Source organism: Miniopterus natalensis, chromosome 9 (assembly GCF_054644295.1).
Source record: "Miniopterus natalensis isolate mMinNat1 chromosome 9, mMinNat1.hap1, whole genome shotgun sequence".
Lineage (NCBI taxonomy): Eukaryota > Metazoa > Chordata > Mammalia > Chiroptera > Miniopteridae > Miniopterus > Miniopterus natalensis.
The window spans coordinates 69,892,949-69,910,621 of NC_142089.1; the positions used below are offsets into that span (position 1 = coordinate 69,892,949).

Consider the following 17,673-nt stretch of genomic DNA (forward strand, 5'->3'; position numbering starts at 1 on the left):
CACTTTTAAAAAAAAAGACTCAGCTAGTCACCTCCTCAACCTAGCGGTAGTGTCAGAGACATCCTTCTTTTAAAGTTTTGTATACTTCTACTATAAGACAAACTGTGATATTTTCCTACTGATAAGAATGTCCCCAATGTTTACGAATCTGTATTATGTGCTTGTCAACCCACAGAGGTCAAGAACTTTTTTTAAAACTATAATTCTGAATATCAAGTCCAACACAATACCCTCATCTATCTATCCATCCATCCATCTATCTATCTATCTATCTATCTATCTATCTATCTATCTATCTATCATCTATCTGTCTATCATCTATCATCTACTATCCATCCTTAATCACTGAAACTATTTTTCCCATTTTATAAAGCCAACAACTTCAGTAAGATTGATTCCACCTTACTCTATAAATCTTGGCCAAATAAACTTAATTATCAAATGTATGAGTTATTTTGGGAATCCTCTCTACCACTAAATGATTCTCAGAACTACAGAATGGCTTTCTGCTTTTATTTCAAAATGACATATAACAATCTTCAATTAGTTATACTTCTGTTCCCTTGCATTAGTAAGGACAGAGCATAAACATAATCTCCTCCAAATTAACAATTAAAACAAAATCTTCATGTAGGAGGAAGATGAAAGTAAGATTATTATTGTACCATTAAGAAAAAATTAAATATTCAGCTGAGGGGGAAAAAAGTGCTCACGGCAAGTTATCATCTTCAAAATGTCTCAAGATAGAAAGGACTCCAGGTGACCTTTATCAGCATAACTCCCAGGGAATATTTATCATCCTTTCTTTCAAATAACTACACACTCATAAAGCACAATATGTCATTCACAACTTCTAATTAAAGAATTTAAAGGCATCAAGGTATGTTAAAACTCATTTGCACAAACTATTTTTGAAGATAAAATAACATTTCAAGTACCTTGCTTAAGTTGCTTTTCCACTTGCTTGAATAGACCAATAAATCTGATTTGGAACGGGTGACTAGTGCTTGACAATATAGTGATTTTCCAATCTTCTGTTTTGAATTAAGGAGAGAAAGAGCCACTTTCGTAGGCAAACCAAGTGGATTTGGATTACCGGCGCTTACTGTCCAGTCCGTGTAGGCTGATGTTTTCTGGTCATTCTGAGGCAGGTGTAATGTTTTCTGTCTTAGCAGGTAACACCATGTGAAGCTGGTCGTGGTCTTCAGGCTGGGGAAAGACAGCTGCTGCATGTTTCCCGCATCCAACATTGAAAGAGTGGTGGTTGTAGGGTGACCTTGTTCTTGGATGTTCAATTTGTCACCTTGATTTTTAACCTCTGGAGACTTCCTTTCTTGGTTATCACCTATATGTTCCAAAGGAGAAGTGTGGGTCTTTTCTGAAGGAAAAGGTGAATTTCTAGCTGTAGGAGTTAGTGATGTGGATGACTTAATGTTTTCAAATTCTTGCAACTCTTTTATAGGTTCTATAACTACAGACTTACAATGTCCTGAAGGCAGATTATCAGCTGGCACATCTGTCAAATTAACAGCCTCGCTACTAACTTCAGGTTGAGAAAAAGTCTCCTGCTCCAAGGTCGCACCATCAAGGGGCTCTGTAGTGCAAACCTGCCTCACTAAAACAGGTTTCTTCTGCTTATTAACTTCATTAACTCTGGAACTCAATGGTTCAAATGGTCTAATATCTGCTGCACAAACAGCTCCATTTTCATCTTTAGCTCGCTTTTGGTGCTTTTCCATGGCAATGTCTAGACTATTTGCTGGAGAAAGCATCCTTTTACTTGAAGCTGAAGGTTCTTGTTGCGGGGAAAGTCTACCAATAGACATTTTCTGAGTGCCAGGCAAGGACTCTGATAGAGAATTTTGGCCCATCTCTGAAAAAACATTTTCGCAAATAAGTTCCTCTGGGTTTGGCAAAGCATTCTGGTGAACTTTTTGCAATTTTGGCAGGGAATTTTGTTCTTCACTGATTGGCACCACACTACGATTAGCCTGGCAAACGGGCTGGCTGGACAGATCCTGAGTCACAAGGATCTGTGGCAGAGGTGTGACTGTGGCAAAGCCGTACCCTGGGGCACTGCTCGGCAGGTGCACGGGCAGCGCAAACGACGTGGGCACCTTCTGCACCTGCCCACCAAGCGGCCCGAGCTTCAGTGGTGGTGCAGGACATGACTTAGACAGGGCATCTCCTCGTTCAGCTGATAGTGCTAATGATGTCATATGCCGGTCAGCCCCAGCTGGATCGGAAACAACTTGCTTTGGCAGAGAATGTACAGGGTTAGAAGAGCAAGACTGGCTTGAAGTGAAAGCCTGACACTGCAGCTGGTACTTGGGAGCAAAGCAATCCTCACTTTTAGAAGACACACACACAGTGGGATTTGCATCTGGTTTCACACTCTGTGTAGACGCTTGCAAAGACATCTGTGTGTTTTGGTGGCTAAGGGGTGTATGGATTTGATTCAACAAATTAATACCAAAAAGCTGTTGAACAGGAAGGACATTAGTAGAGTTGGAATTTGCAGTTTCTGTTTGCAGATCCTTAACTTGGGTCTGGGAGTGCATAGTATTCGCAGGAAACTCAGCTAAGGGTACATTAGTGAGCTGGGGCCCCAGAAATGGCCCTGTGGTCACAACAGGAAGAGCAACAGTCTGGAAAGATGATGGGTTCCCAGGAGACAGGTGACTATCTGGAGCTATGTTTAAAGAGATCTGCCGTATCAGTGGGCCTCTCCTTCTTTCTAAGAGAGGCACGTGCCCAGTCACCCCCATGCCGGAAGGGGGCGTTGGAGGCTGCAAGTCAGGAAGTGGCACTGTCTGAGGTGGAGCTATGCTTCCACAGTCGAATGATTTACTTCTGAAGTCAGAGACCTCCATGGACGTTTGCATGCAGCTAATCTGTTCTGAGGCCGCACGCCTCATTTCCCGGTGAGTCCCAGCAACGTTAAGGGTATGTGAGCCAGCGGGGATCATGAGGAACTCTGCTTTACTGAGGAAAGCGATTTGGGGGGAAGCCTCAGTTTTAGAAACATCCTCTACATCTAAGGACGCTGAGAAACTTGAGGTGTGAGATAAACTGCTCTCCTTACTCAGGCTCCTGGAGAGAGTGGACTCAAAGCTTGACTCGGTGGAGGAATGATCTATCTCGGCAAGACGGAGCCTCTTCTTTTTTGGTGGCAGTTTCTCTGATGGCAGTTTTGACAATGTTTCACTACGCTGAGGCCAACTGAACTTCTCTGATTTTTCCTGATCGGGTCCTTGGGTTCCAAGGTCCCTATCAGGCTCTTCTGTGACCAGAATTTCTGGGACTTGGATGCTGTGCTGCCGAACAAGTCTTGAGGGCTGTCCTAACACATGCCGTTCACTTGAAATCTTTCTTGAACTGTCCTGGAATTCTGCTCGAAGAACATCTGACAGTACAGGCTGTTGAGGATGAGACGTGTTCTGAGAAGGGTGACCTTCCTCTTGGGAAACTCCTATCACTTTCAGGGACCCAAGCTTCACTGTTCTACTCAGCTCCTGGAAAGAGACTGGGGAGCCTCGTTCAAAAGACTCCAGCTTGTCAAAGGAACTGGGTCTGCTCAGCGAGTTGGTGTGCTGGATGACCGAGATTCCACTTCCCTGCCTCTTCAACTCCGTCTTGTCTGGGGCTGCTGAGCCCACCTGTTGTTCCATGATGGTAGACAGCTTTGGATCCATGATCTGGTCGGCGCCTCTGGCTACAAGCTGAATTTGGGAGTTTTGCAACTGTATATTTCGATGCTGCTGGTCACTGGTTAGGCCAACATTATGTTTAGGCAAACTGGAAGCAGAACCCAGAGTACCCTGCAACTGACGGCCTTCGGAGCTTTTCGGAGAAGCTCCACTCTCACTCTGCTGAACTTCATCATCATCTCCAACACTCTTCATTTTCCTCCTCTTCCTGATCTGGGGCGTCTGTTCCCAGACCCCCGTGGAGCCGGCCACTCTGTAGTGCAGAATCTGGGGTTGTGTGCTGCTGGGCATGGGGCTGTGTTCAGGTTCTCGCACAGCCACCTTTGTTTTTGGTCCATGTAACTCTGAACAGTAAAATTTCTTATGGTTTTCAAAATTTTCCAGTTTTCGATACCTGTTTCTACAAGTTTCACACTCAAACATTGTCCCTCGCCCTTGATGAGACTTCTTTTTCTCTGCGTGTGGGCCTGGGGCCAGGGACCTGTTCCTTGCTGCCGCAGTTTCGCCTGGAGTACTGCATGCTTGATAGCTTTCCTCCAAACCCAGGACGTGGTTTTCACTTGCAGAGGAGTCTTCCACTGCTGCCTGTCTGACAAGGGTACGGGGGTGTCCACTCGGGGGCGCAGAAGTGTTAGGTCCCGATACAAAGACATCGTCATAGAGCGCGCCAATTTTGTCATCGAATGACTGGCTTCCTCTCAGTGGGTGGGGGGGAGGTATTATGTTTGCAGGTACTGCTGAATAACCTGTGGTAGGCATAGAATTACTTCTCGTAATAGGTAAGCAGTCGAGGGAAGGGACGGACAGGAGAAACACTTGCTTTGATTTCTCGGTAGGGGTGAAAGGGGACTTTGGTATGTCAGAGCTTGAACTTGTTCTCCGTCCCATTGGTTTCAAATCAAACTGGAAAGAATCCTTAAATATGTATGATTTGGGGGAATCAATACTTCCTCGTCGTGAAAGAGAGGTTCTCCGTGGCTTCACACTATCCAGCTGCTTGTCATCAACCAAGGCTTCATTGTCTGAGATAAGCTTTGATATCCTTTCTTCAAGTGTTTTTGTGGCCAAAGGCGGGCGCATCTGACCTGGTAAAGGCAACGCCTTTTCACCTGCTGGCGCTGTAGGAGGTGCTAGTGCACCGATGCGAGGGGCAGCGGGCCCACCGTTTTTACTTGAGTCTGGTTCCGTAGTGGGCAATGTTCTGGCGAAGGGAGTGGGTGGGCTAGCTGTTTGATCAGCACTTTCAGAACGTGAAAAGTAACCAGAATCCGTACTTCCTAGACTCCGAGGACTCAGCAGTTTTCCCTGTTGCTCTTGGGAGTAATCGGTAGCCTGCTGCCTTTGTAGCTGGGCATGTGCCGTTCCTATGTGGGACTCCTGCTTTGCCTCTGGCTGGCTCATGTCCCCTTTCTGGTGGGACTTTTCATCAGTCTCCAGGGAGGACATCCAGGTTGAAGGGGGCAGTACAGTGGTAACCTGAAGGTCCTTCTGCTTCTGTGCACTAGAAAGTTCGGGCTTGGAGTCCGTAAACTTCGGGCTGTCAACTCTTACAGGGGTCACATTGACAGGGTGGACCACAACCTTCGGTAACTCTGTCACAGCTTGTGGTTCTGAGAATTTGTCCTGCGGTGAAACATCACCAACCACATGATCTGGATTGCTTGGAATGGAACTTGATTTTGGTAAAGCTTCAGAATTTGATACCATCTGTGTTACCTGCACAGGCTGCAGGTCCACGGAGCCCAGGTCATTCTGTCTTTCATCAGCAGTGCTCTCATCATCGCTCTCCCCACTGTCTTCTACATCTGAATGGACACTAAGTGCTTTGGGGGACTCGTGGGACAAGAACAAACCGCCAGTATCTGGCTGCAGGACAAGACCCAGTTTGATAGTGTGTGCATGGGATTTTTTGTGCTTGTACAGATTACTTTTAGTCTTAAATGAAAATCCACAGGTCACACAGGGGTAAGGCCGCTCTCCAGTGTGGGAGCGGATATGCTTCAGAAGCACGCTTGGCTTTGCACAAGCTCGACTGCAATACTCGCAAATATACTTCCCTTGCTTTTTTGGCTTCTGATCTTTCAGAAGAAGATTGCACATTTGCTCTACGCTGTGATTCACAACAGAGGTGACAGGGGTTGAATTATAAACCAGGGTGGGGGGTGGCTGTGCAGAATGGGCTGGGCTGACTGACATGGGTGAAGCGGAATCCATGTGCTGGTTTTGAGGAGTAACCTGAGTTCTACTGGAAGGTGAAGTCAGACCTACAGATGACGTTACTGCGATATGATACACCTGTTCAAGTTTGGGGTTCTCTTGACTGTGCAGGTTCGTTACTGGTCTTGTGAACCCTGCACACACTGGAAGCTGTTGATTTTGATGGTTGGATTTAGGAGCAAAGTGTTCATGTTGAGTATACGGATGAGAAACTGACTGAGCTGACGCCTGCTCATTCTGAGCAGCAGACACATGCACTGTGAACGAGGTACAAGACTGTGATTCCGAAACAAACTCTTGTGAAGTCTGACTTGGGGCATCTATTGAGCTGTTTTTTAACTGAGAGGGGGATTGTACAGTTTTATTTGGTCTTAGTTTTTCGATCTTAACTGCACAAGATGAGCCCTTTTGTGACAAGGTGCTCAGTTCTGGCTCCATTGCTTTCAGTAAGACATCGAATGCGGTGTTTGTATATGAGGAGAAGGTGGGACTACAATTAGAGGAGATACATTCACTATGGTCAGTCCTGGTTTTACTTGACAAAGAACTAGAGTCATATTTTCCATCCAGGAAATTTAACTTGGTGGGGTCAGAGCCTTCTGAGCTCCATCTACGCAGTTCAGACGGATGCTGCACAAACAAGGGCTTCTTTGGGGAGACAGATTCTTCGGACTTGGTGGCCTCGGCAATTACCCCAGGTGTTTCTCCATTTTGTTTGGTAAACTGCTTCCCATTTTTTACAGGGCTGTGGTTCTGTTTCTTGTGAGAATCTGAAGTACAATGAAGAACAGCAAGAGATGGCTCTTCGGTATTTTGTTTATGCTTTGCCTGGAGAGGATTTCTCAGAGGAGATTTTGGTATTTTTTTCTGGTGATTCTCAGCTACAATCTTTTTTCGTTTCACACCTTTAAACGATTCTGAAGTTCCTTTAATACTGGCCTCCAAGATTTCTGCTAAAAAAGAAAAAACAATTGGTAAAATTGTTTTACCAACTATATTTTTAAAATTAAGATTACTATCATGCGGGTGTTATGGCCATTGAACAAAGTTGTTGAAGGAAAAGCCTACTTTGGATAAAACTGCATTCTAACATTCTTAAGAATGTTGCCAATGAAAACCTATTAAACCAATCACTTGAAGACTGTAGTGCACATTTCTAGAATGCTGTGCCACTCTCTTGACCCCCATTCACCAAGACCTTGGAATCAGATCTTTCTAAACTAAATGATGCTCCCCCTTCACCCTCAGAGCTGAGGACTCTGTCTACACAACGGTCTGAGAGAGCAGCCCACAAACAAGATAACTTTTTAATGCAGGCTATTTGACTGTCTTATCACATTTAGTATCTTGTAAAGCAAACTTCTTGGCAAATTTTTAAATAACATTATTATTCAAACTATGCAATCCTAATATGAGAAAAGCAGATACTACATAATAATTTTTCGAGCAAACATACCTCATCATATCTCAAAATAATCATGAGATATTAGCTGAGAGAACCATGAAGTATTGCTTTATTAGCAATTACATCAATGAACAAATATATGAAAGTAAAGTAAGCCACTTATTTGTGGCTCTTCAGTAACAAAAATAAAAAGTCATAATGTTGTAATGTCCCTCAGCTAAAAAAAAAGTCTCCAATTTAACTGAACAAAATATTCAATGGCTATGTTTCTTTGTTATTAATGATAGGTAGGTAGGTGGGAGGTACATGGATAGATAAAAGCTTATTGCAGAAGAGATGAAACCACCTCCACTTCTGGCTGTGCTGGAAATAAATCATCGTTTAAATAGTATCAACAGCCCACAATTTCTCCCAACTATTATATTTTTGAACAATAATTACTTGTCATAATTTAGTCTGTTTCCATTTGTTTAATCCTCGGGCACATAAAAATTATGCAAGTTTATATTACTTATTTGTAGAAGAGCCAAATACTCTAATTCGTCATTATTTTCTAATAGTAGTTGCAACGTACATAACTGAAATTCACATTAGACCGAAATTTCTACACCATAATAACCACTTTACATTTACTAAAGATATAATTTTCATAAAATAAAAAATATTCTAGTCATTTTGTGACAATTTATGTGCTGTCATACATTTAACGAAAAAAAAATACTACTAACCTAATAAAGATACTTCTTAGCAAAATTTTAATCATAATATTATTATGCCCACCATAATCAGAAGGGCAAGAGAAAAAAATGGTGGTGGGGTGGGGTCTCATAACTAAAACACTTGAGCTATAGAAAAAGTATCTCTACAAAATGATGGTGATCAAATCTTTTATTTTTCAACCCACTCATTTATGAAATGATGTTTTCCTGCTGGTTTTCCCTGTTCTAGAAGGTAACAAAGTCACGATGTACTTCATGCCTCTCATTAACCAGATCAGGCAAATGGGCAAAAGGAAAAATGATGATCATCCACAGTGAGTAGTTTCTCCCCTCACTTCCAATAAGGTTGGAGGTGGGTTGTAATTAAAATGAAAGCTACTAGGCTGTTAAGTAAGTACAAAAACAGGGAAGAGAAACCACTTGTTCAGTAGCAGCAGTTCCCAGCTTGGGCAACCAGCCAAGTGGAAACACCAGAGATTTTTTAAAAATCTGCCAGGCCCCATTCAGAGCCCTGGTTGGGGGAAAATATGTTTATTTGTTATGTTTTACATACTTTTTGGAATAAGCTTTTATTTTTAGATAAACTTATCTAGAAAAAATTAAACAATCTCTTATTAAAAAAAAAGCAAAAATTCAACCCAGACGCATAACACCCAGAAATATCACATTAAGTTTTAAAGGAACTGATCTAGTATATGTTTGAAACAATCTAGTATATCTTTGCTTGTACTTAAATGTAAATGAAGCTGAAGTGAAAATAAAGGAAATACTAAACTTAAGATCTACATTTCTTTAGAGATACTATTTCCTAAAATTTCCCCTGGAGGTACGTATTTGAAAAATCCTATCTTAAACAGATTTTTTGAATTTTTCGAAGGACACATTTCAATTTTAGATGAAGACTGACTCATCTTTCTTTTATCAAAGTTTATGACATTTACATTTTATTTGCATAATTGTTTATTCATAGTTCTCTATTTGAATTTTAACACTCATCCAGTGCTAATAGACCAATTCTTTCCTTCAAAACCTTGCACACTCCTGTGCCTTCTGACAATGATGCTCATGGAGAAGCTAGTGCCAGCGTGACTGACAGTTCCCCTTCCTTGAGGTGACTTGCCTTTTTTCTGCCTATATGTCTACAATTTCTTTATTTTTGAAGTCTTTATAATACAACTAAGAGTAAGCTCAGTCAATTAACAATTAACACAATAACCTCTCTAAGATTAGTTTAGTATATTTCAGAAAACTTTTCTTTTATTATATCTTCAGATATATTTTCTGGTCAATTTTTTTTTCAGGGTGGGCTTCCTTACTTTAGAGACATCAATTATCTTTATGCTCTACACCCCCCATTATGATGATTTATGTTGCTTTCATCTTTTTCTTTATTGCTTCTGCTTCTAGAATTATATAAAGCCTTTCCTTTATGTGCATTCAATTTCCAGGCCATTAAGTTCCCTACTGTTTCAAATTTATTTGTTAGTTTTGGACTGATGTTGTTTTGTTCTCATTTTGTTCCCTTAGTTCCATATTTCCCATTTCATCTCATTTTATTACCTCACATTATATTTGAGCTCTTGCTTTAATAAATTTATGATCTTATTAAGTTCTATGCTTAAAAAAAACCTTCTGTTTCTGAGGCAGTATTTTCTTTAAGGCTGAGCTTTTGGTTTGTCTTTCCATGCCCCCTCTGTTTTCAATTGCCCAAAATCAATGAGGAATGGCAATGGGGTAGTATTCAGCGGAGAGTATGTTCCTAACAGTTTTTCTCTGAGTTGCATTTATTCCTTCTTCTAAGATTCTGTTGGATCTCTTAACAGGGTTCACTCTCCTTGTTTAAATGGTAAAGCCCATCCCTCATGGGTGGTTGGGTGGGGGTGATCCTGGATGTTGAATCGGTCTGTAAATTCAAGGACTTGCTGCTGTTGTTGTTAGGAGGTGAAAGGATGCTGGAGGCGATGAGAGAAATGTAAAAACAGGGAGGGCACCAGGCACATAGATGAATACCGCACTATCATTCCAGAGTTTGACTTGAAGCAAGGTGCATGCCTCACTACTGACTGTCAGTCTTCTTCCTCAGCTCTCAAGATTTGGGACTGGAGTGCACGAAGTGGGTAAACTATCTGGCTATGAATTAAAGAGAAAAGCGTCCTCTTGGGAACTAATGCCCTAGACTATAGATCTTCAGAGAATGATACGCCTGGGGTAGTGTTTTAAACTCACCTTAATCTTGATTAATTTCAAATCTATTAGAGTGACTGACGTACTTTTCTCCTACCCCCTCTTCCGAATCTACAGAAAACAGCACAATCATCAAACATTGTAGCTGTATCTACAATGTCTAGCATAGTTACCACAGGCCACAGAGTTTAGAGAGTGTATAGACCAGAATGCTTAAAGTAGGAATACAGTTATACAGTTGGGGTGCAGGAAGTGGGAAGGAAGCAGCTATTTGCCATCAGCACCTGAGCTTTTCAATAATTTTCAAAGCACTTTGCTGTTATGGTAGACTAAAAATAAAAATAAACTAGAGGAAGCAGAGAGAAAGACAAACCATGCGACAAGTGGTAAAGACAGCCCAAGGAGATCTCTTTAATATGCTCACTCCCCTGTCAATCAGTGTACAGGCCCAACCTCTGCCAATGGACACTGCTTTATATTTATCACCTTATGATTTCATAGCTGCTTAAAACAAAACAAAACCCAATACTGCTCTGGCTGGGTCGCTCAGACGATTGGAGCATCGTTCCATACACCAAAAGACTGTGGGTTCAATTTCTGGTCAGGGTACATACCTAGGTTGCAAGTTTGACCCCCAGTTGGGGTACGTACAAAGGCAACAGATCAATGTTTTTTCTCTCTCTCTCCCCCTCTCAAATCACTAAAAACATCCTTGGGTGTTAACACACAAAACTTGGGTTGGACATGCTTGGTGCACATAACCCTCTGTGTAAAAAAAGAAACACAACCTCTTTCCTTATGCAGCAAGAACATACAGTCAGATTGGAAAGCAGGTGGGAAAGCCTCAAAAAAGGAATCAGCCAACTGCTGAAAATTACATTCTGGTCAGTATGCTACTGGAAATGGCTGACAAGCAGGCAGAAACTCTGAGACATCAGCATGTTAGAAATCCAAATAGGAATTCATTTAACACATACATATCACACTCAGGAGACGAACCAAAACTAGCAGTGTTGCCACTGTCAGAATCTTCTGACTCATTCGACTTCATAAGAAAGCCAGAGTCCATCCAGCTGGCAGTAGAGAATAGCTTGGAAAGATCAAAGAGGCATTGACTGAAGAAAGGTGAATGGTTAGGGAACTGTGAGCTTAAGTTCTTCTGTTTCCAAGGCACTGGCACTTCATTTTCTCAGGCACAGTGTAATCATTATTAGGGCTCCTATATTTTTTAGAGAAGAGCCCCAAGGAGTTTAGAACAACAGCCCCAGCTGGTTCCAGAATTACTTCGAAAGAATAGCAGATGAAAAGGAAGCAAATTTCCTGGCTCAGGAGAGAATCTGAGTTGCCAGCTAAGTGTGACAAAGAATACTGTCAGGGTTGGTACTAGTTGGGTAAACTACAACCTACTAGTGTGGTTAAAAGCCTGCCTTGACCGAAGGTGTGTCTCTTTTCCAGCTTTACCCAGAGACAACACCAGTGTAAAAGACTTTATATCTCTTTTGGGTCTTGGGGACTTAAGGACACCCTATTTTCTAACAAATGAGAGCATATTGGGTCAGAGAGCCAAGAGGTCAGAGGAAGGGAGACCATTTAAAAGGACTTTCAGTAGAATTCATGCAAGAGTTAAAATGCTATCTTGAACTCAGGTAGTGACAGTGGGCCTCTTGGCTGATTCAAAGCCAGGAAACCTGAAAAAGTTTTGCCAAAGATTTTTGCATCTTTATTGGGAGAACTGAGCTAGTCTGGGAGAGAGGGGAAAAAAAATTCACTTTACATTCCGCCAAATCTCAAGCTCAGTATACATGAGTAGAATTATAAATTGTAGTTGCAGTCCAGGACTAGAAATTTTCAATAGGGAAATGGTTAGGTTAATTAACATATGGTTAGCCATTTAACATAACATTATATGTCCATTTCAAATAATTATGAAGAGTACACAGCGATATGAAAATTATGACTTATTAAACACGTGTGCATTTTCATCTCTTTCCTAGAGAGAAGTCTGGGCTAGAGGGACGATCTGAGAGTTTACAGGGAAAGCTGTTCTTGTAAAAGTACATAAATGACAAGCCCAAGAGAATATACAGTAGAGAGAGAAGTCTGCCCTCAGAAGCTTGGGTAAGCTATATTTAAGGGTGAGCTAGAAAGGAAAACAAGCAAGGGGTAATAAGAAAGATAAGACAAAACATGTGATACTGAAGTGCCCAGGAAGCCAGGGCTTACGGACTTGGAAGATGGAAGACAGGGCCAACAGTGGTAAATATTACATTCAGATAAACAGTGCTAAACGAGAAGATGCTGGGTTGACAGTCACTGGGACTAGGAGGACATCTCAGAGAGCAGTTGTCAGTTGGGTCCTGGGGGTAAAGGCCATATTAACAAAAGGCCATAGAAACAAAACCAAAAGTCATAAAAGTATCAGAAAAATATATTCATAAAAAAAGAGATTACCTTCAAACAAGCAATTAGATTTAAAATGGTATCTCAACAGCAACAATGTGCTCAAGAAAACAATCTGCCAAACTAGAATTCTATGTGTTTATACTCAGCAAAAGAATTTTTCAAGAATAAAAAGATGTATCTTTCTTTTATCCTTGTATTTAAGCTTCAGTGAAACTAAATTTTTAATACTCTAATAAAAAATCATGAACATATTTTATTTGATGTTTTGTAATAAGTTTATGAGAGCTAACATTCTGATATGTTCTATGTATTAGAATATAAAATAAGAATTATGTAAAATAAACTGAACATTAAAATAAAAACTATTAAAATTAAAAAAAGAAAATAGCATTCAATCTGTTTTAGAAGTATATCCTTAAGAAATGACAAAATGCCCTGACTAGTGTGGCTCAGCTGCCTGAGCATCGTCCCAAGGACCAAAAGGTCACCCATTTGATTCCCTGTCAGGGGTCGAGGCATATAGCCAGGTTGTGGGTTTGATCCCCCGGTCGAGGTTCATACAGGAGGCAGCCAGTCAATGTTTCTCTCTCACTCTTTTCCCCCTCCCTAAAATCAAAAAAAAGTATCAAACAAACAAAAAGAAATGACAAAGTAAAGACACTGAGTCACAAGTGTAATTTCCTGCTAAAAGTTTGAGCTGCTAAAATGCTCTGACTCTACCTATTCAAAAGAAAGGGTGAAAAAGGTGAAGGGTTTAAGCAAAAAAACAAAATAAGAAAACCTGACAGACAGACAACAGTATGGTGGTTACAGAGAAAAGGGGCATGGAGGCTGGCAGAAGAGGGTAAAGTGGGGATAAATGGTGACAGAAGGGGACTTCACTTTGGGGGGGAACATATAATGGAATATACAGATGACGTATGACAGAATTGCACACCTGAAACCTATATAACTTTATTAACCAATAAATTCAATAAAAATTTTTAAAAAGAAGGGAGATAAGACAATTGTTCCAAATATAGTTCTCTAACTGTATCTTCAAATAATCCCTTTCTCTCCTGATTACTTAAGGAAATGATTTTGAACTTTTTGTTCTTTTGAAAAATTTTATAGCAAAAAAATTTTCCTTTGTTTCAAAGAAAGCATTTCCATTGGACCTTATCTTTATCGCCTCGTGTGTAGAGAATCTAATGCAGAATGCCTTTTATCAAGTTCATAGCAATGTGCATAGCCTACTTGTTTTGAAAGTCTGAATCGTTTGTACATTAAAGTTTTATACATAAATTTTCTCCTCCTCTGGGGGATTACACAGGACCAGAAAAACTTTCTCGGATAAGTACCATTTTTGTTACTGATTTCTAATTTCATTACATTGTGGTGAGAGAACTTTGTACTGTTTCAGTCCTCTTAAATTTATTGAGAAATTGTTTTATGGAGTAGGTTGTGGCTTTTCATGGAGATGTTCCATGTGCACTGGATAAGACTGAATGTTGGGTGGAATGTTCCATAGATGCCTATTAGTTCTAGTTGGCTTATTTTGTTGGTTTAGTCTTTTATTTCTTTGTTGACCTTCTGCCTAGCTGTTCCATCCATTTTTGAAAGTGGGGTACTGAAGTCTCCAACTGTACTGTTGAACTGTGTATTTCTACCTTCATTTCTATCAGTTTTGCTTCATGTATGCTGGGGCTCTGTTGCTGGGCGGATGTATGTTTATAACTTTTACATTTTCCTGAGAAGTTGACTCTTGTTTCATTGGAAAATGCCCTGTTTATCTCTATAACATTTTTTATTTTAAAGTCTCTTTTGTCTGATATTAGCATAGCTCTTCAGTTTTCTTATGCTTGTTGTTTGCATCACATATCTTTTTCCACCTTTTTACTTTCAATCTAGTAGTGTCTTGAAACCCAAAGCATGTCTCAGTGTAGACAGCATATAGTTGGATCCTGTTTCTTTTATCCAGTCTGATAATCTCTGCCTTTTGATAGAATTGTTTAAGCCATTCACATGTAATATTATTATTGACACAGCTGAATTTCTATCTGCCATTTTACTTTTGGGGTTTTGATATATCTTGTGTCTTTTTGTTCCTACACTTCTCCTTTACTGCTTCATTTTACATAAAGTGAATATTGTCTAATATGACATTTTAATTTCTTTAATGATTTTTTTCACTAATTTTTCAGTTATTTCCTCTGTAGTGCTCTTGAGCTTATCTTACATTTTAACTTATCAGAATCTGTATCAGATTTATACTAACTTAATGCCAGTGAGACAGGAAAATGTTACACTTATTCAGCTCGATTCTCTTTTCCTTTTTTTGTGGTATTATACACACCACATCTACAAATAACACTCCAACAATACTGTGTTATAATTATTACTTTACATAACTTATGTCTTTTAAAGACATCATTAAGAGGAGAGCAAGTAAATACTTAGAGCATTTGTTATGTTAACCTTCTTATCTACCCTTTAGACAAGCACTTTTGCCTGACTCCTAAGAAGCACCTCACAGAAAGTGGTAAGAACAACCCTCTACTTAAAGATGATCCTCTGTCTATGTTCTACTCAGGTTAGCAAAGAAATCTTTTTAAAAAGACAACAATTGAGATTAGGTAATATGAAATAAGAACATTTTCAATTTTCATAACTTGTTCTAATGTCTTATAATATGATTTGTACAAAAGCAGTCAGTTGGAGAAACAAAAGATAAAAATCTGGATATTGCTAACAAGATAGAAGACACCGATAATAAAACCAAATATTCTGATGTATTTTCGCAGGTTTCAGAAGATCACATGGTGAAAGGCTGATTCAGACTTCAATTCACAACAAATTTACAGAGTAAGTCATATTTCTCTGCCCGGAAAGTCATAACATTTGTATCCTTGTATTTCACTTTCGTGAGAAAGATTCTAAAACCTGTGATTTTTCTAAGAAAGTTCCTCAGTTCTTCAGAGCACCCATTTCCCACCAGGGTAACTAAGATGTTTTTATATTACAAACTACAACACGAGTGGTTTTATCTTAGCATTCAGATAAAATCAAAAGCAAGAATCCATCTGTAGAAGCCATCCATAGTCTCTGGTAAGAGTTAAAGAGCGAAGCTTTTATTTTTGTTAGAGACTTAAACATATTACTACAGATATGTATAATTACATTACACAGATAATTTAATATAATGAAAAACTTACTTTAGATATGCAATCTAGGTTACAGCATAAGAATTAAAAAACATCTATTTAAACACACTTCAAAAATAAACTAGTACATATTATTGAAAACTCTGCCTGCTATATAAAAGAATCTATACTTCTGCCCTCCCCCTCCTTCCACCCACCCACCCATCTTCATTTATTCAATAAATGTTTTCCAAATGCCTACTGTATGCACTAGAAACTGTAGGAGGGGCCAGGGCAGGACAGCGGACAAAGTGAACTGGAGGAATCATGAGGCCTGGGTGGCAGGGTGAGTGGAGGAGCTTAGTGAAATGAGGTCTCAAAGGCCCTGTCATGAGCTTTGTCTTCATGCTAAAAGCCACAGAAAGCCGTGAAAGGGTTTTGTTAAACAGTTTCTAAGTGGTTAATTGCATGCTGGGTGGTGGGTCTCCAAAAATAAACACACTAGTCGCAACAGACCTGGTCTGTTGCAGTGAGCTCCTATGCAGTGAGCTCTACTCCAAATTACATTCTGTTACAGAGCCTGGTTAAATCTGTTTTCCCACTAACTAAACAGCAGACTATGTATAAATGTTACTACACACGCTTGTTCTCATCCGAGTGTTCTTCAGGCCTCTTCCTGCCTCTCCTCACTCACCCACAGAATCTCATTTGCTGCTTCCAAATCTTTTCTTGAATGAAGTAGTTAATATTATAACCCACGCGTGGTGGTCAGGGCAAAATCCAAAATCATCTTTCAAAATCTGATATTCTCATATAAAGCATAGCCCCACAAAACACATTCTGAGCCGTGAAACAGTAACAAAAGAATACATTTTAGTGAAATGGTACTTTGTTATTTCCGTAACTGTTGGCTTTTATATTTTTTAAAAATTTATTTTCTAGAATTTCTCCCAGTTGTTTATGTCTTCAATTTATCCTGTCTCCCCTTGCTTTTATTTTCTATTCTTTCTTCCCTGGAATTATATTTGTTTCATTCAACATGTCTACTGCCTTCTCTGACCCGAGGAAAGATGAAAAAACCAGTCTCTTTGTAGGCAATAAATATCTGAGCCTGCCTCTCTCTTTTTCTTGTGCCTTTTTTCCCCTTTTGTCCTACACATAGATTATAGCAGCAAAGATGAGAAAAGCCTAAATGAATCAATAGCAACACACTTTATCCTTTTAAGTCAGTTATTCATATAGAAGATGCTGAGGCATACACATGAGGTCAATTATCTCAAAAGTGAAGAGAAGAAGCTGAGCATAACCTGGTTTTTTCCTGATCACTCTTCCATGAATCTGCAAGTGAACCAACAGACTAAGATCCCTTCCTTTGTTTTTCACAGTCCTCAGGGACACTGTCTTCAAAGCAGCTCAAATCCGCACGTCATTACCTGAAAACTACTTCATCTCTCTTGTCACAAAATGAAGAACTGGACACAAATACATACTTTACAGAATCTAAAAAAACGCCTTTTGAACATCTGAATCTCCCTGGAATCATGCTGCCCTTCCAACCAATTCTGAGAGTACTGTGTCATGACTTAACTGCCAGTGACCTTCTCCCTGTGTAAATGATGCACGAAATCACTGCGCATCTTCCAATCAACAGCATTTTGAAGTCAATGGAATGTGCTATCAAAGTACAAAGGATGCAAGCCTTTCTATAAATCCTACAAAAATAAAATCTTGGTAGCTATTTAAGTCTCTGATTAATAAATGATTACTCAATGAATAGTAATTAGTAACACTGTTAGAAAATATTGAGAATTTTAACCTTTCGTATTTTGTAGGAAGCGAAGTTTTAGTGTTTTGCATTTAAACACCATAAGGACGGAATATTTAAAGACATTTATTTTACATTAATGGACTAA

General features: G+C 39.8%; 1 protein-coding gene across 4 annotated transcripts in view; it reads right to left on the reverse strand.

The window, feature by feature from the left end:
* HIVEP1 (HIVEP zinc finger 1) overlaps nt 1-17,673 on the reverse strand; it is a 130,217-nt gene that overhangs the window by 31,300 nt on the left and 81,244 nt on the right. For 3 of the 4 annotated variants that reach the window (XM_016204170.2, XM_087820640.1, XM_016204172.2), the window contains exon 4: nt 939-6,880. In XM_016204170.2, coding sequence (XP_016059656.2) covers nt 939-6,880 — 5,942 coding nt within the window. The remainder of the gene's footprint in view (nt 1-938; nt 6,881-17,673) is intronic. The other variant, XM_016204173.2, reaches the window with a different exon arrangement.